This window comes from Penaeus monodon, chromosome 33 (genome assembly GCF_015228065.2).
Source record: "Penaeus monodon isolate SGIC_2016 chromosome 33, NSTDA_Pmon_1, whole genome shotgun sequence".
NCBI lineage: Eukaryota > Metazoa > Arthropoda > Malacostraca > Decapoda > Penaeidae > Penaeus > Penaeus monodon.
Window position 1 is genome coordinate 21,411,832 of NC_051418.1, and position 555 is coordinate 21,412,386.

The 555-nt window shown below is 32.6% G+C and overlaps 1 protein-coding gene across 1 annotated transcript in view; it reads right to left on the minus strand.

The window, feature by feature from the left end:
• LOC119594134 (C-1-tetrahydrofolate synthase, cytoplasmic-like) overlaps nt 1–555 on the minus strand; it is a 15,069-nt gene that overhangs the window by 13,341 nt on the left and 1,173 nt on the right. The window contains 2 exon segments of the mRNA XM_037943200.1: nt 72–156; nt 373–423. Coding sequence (XP_037799128.1) covers nt 72–156; nt 373–423 — 136 coding nt within the window.

Below are 555 nucleotides of genomic sequence, written 5' to 3' on the forward strand. Positions count from 1 at the left end.
TGGTGCTTTTGCATACCTTAATCATAGAAAGTACTGTCTACCTCTTTAAAATAGTTTAAATGACTCTTTACCTGTACAATGGCTAGTCCAGGTGCAAACTCGGGGAACTCCTTTTTGAGGGTAGCGACCTGCTCTTTCAACTTATTGCGGACATCTCTGCAGGGAGATAAAATTTAATAATAAAGCTAACCTTTACAAAATATCCATATATAAACATCAGATTTCTGGAGTAAAGCATTTAGTTTTACAAAACTGCTATTATATTAACATCATGATATCTAATTTGAAGACTGTCTTTAATAAAAAATAACATTATGAATATGTAATATGACTATCACCAACACTAGTTAACATGTTAACTAGATCACTTACTGAGCCACCTCCTTCCCCGACAAAACAAGTGCTGCCTTTTCTTCAGCCATTCTGAAATATAAAACATACAGGTAAGACAGCATGAACTCAATGGAAATTATGAAATAGGTGAATCTGCATCTCATATTCAAAAATACAGATTTTTATTGAGCATCTTTATACTTTGTATATTAGAATAAACCT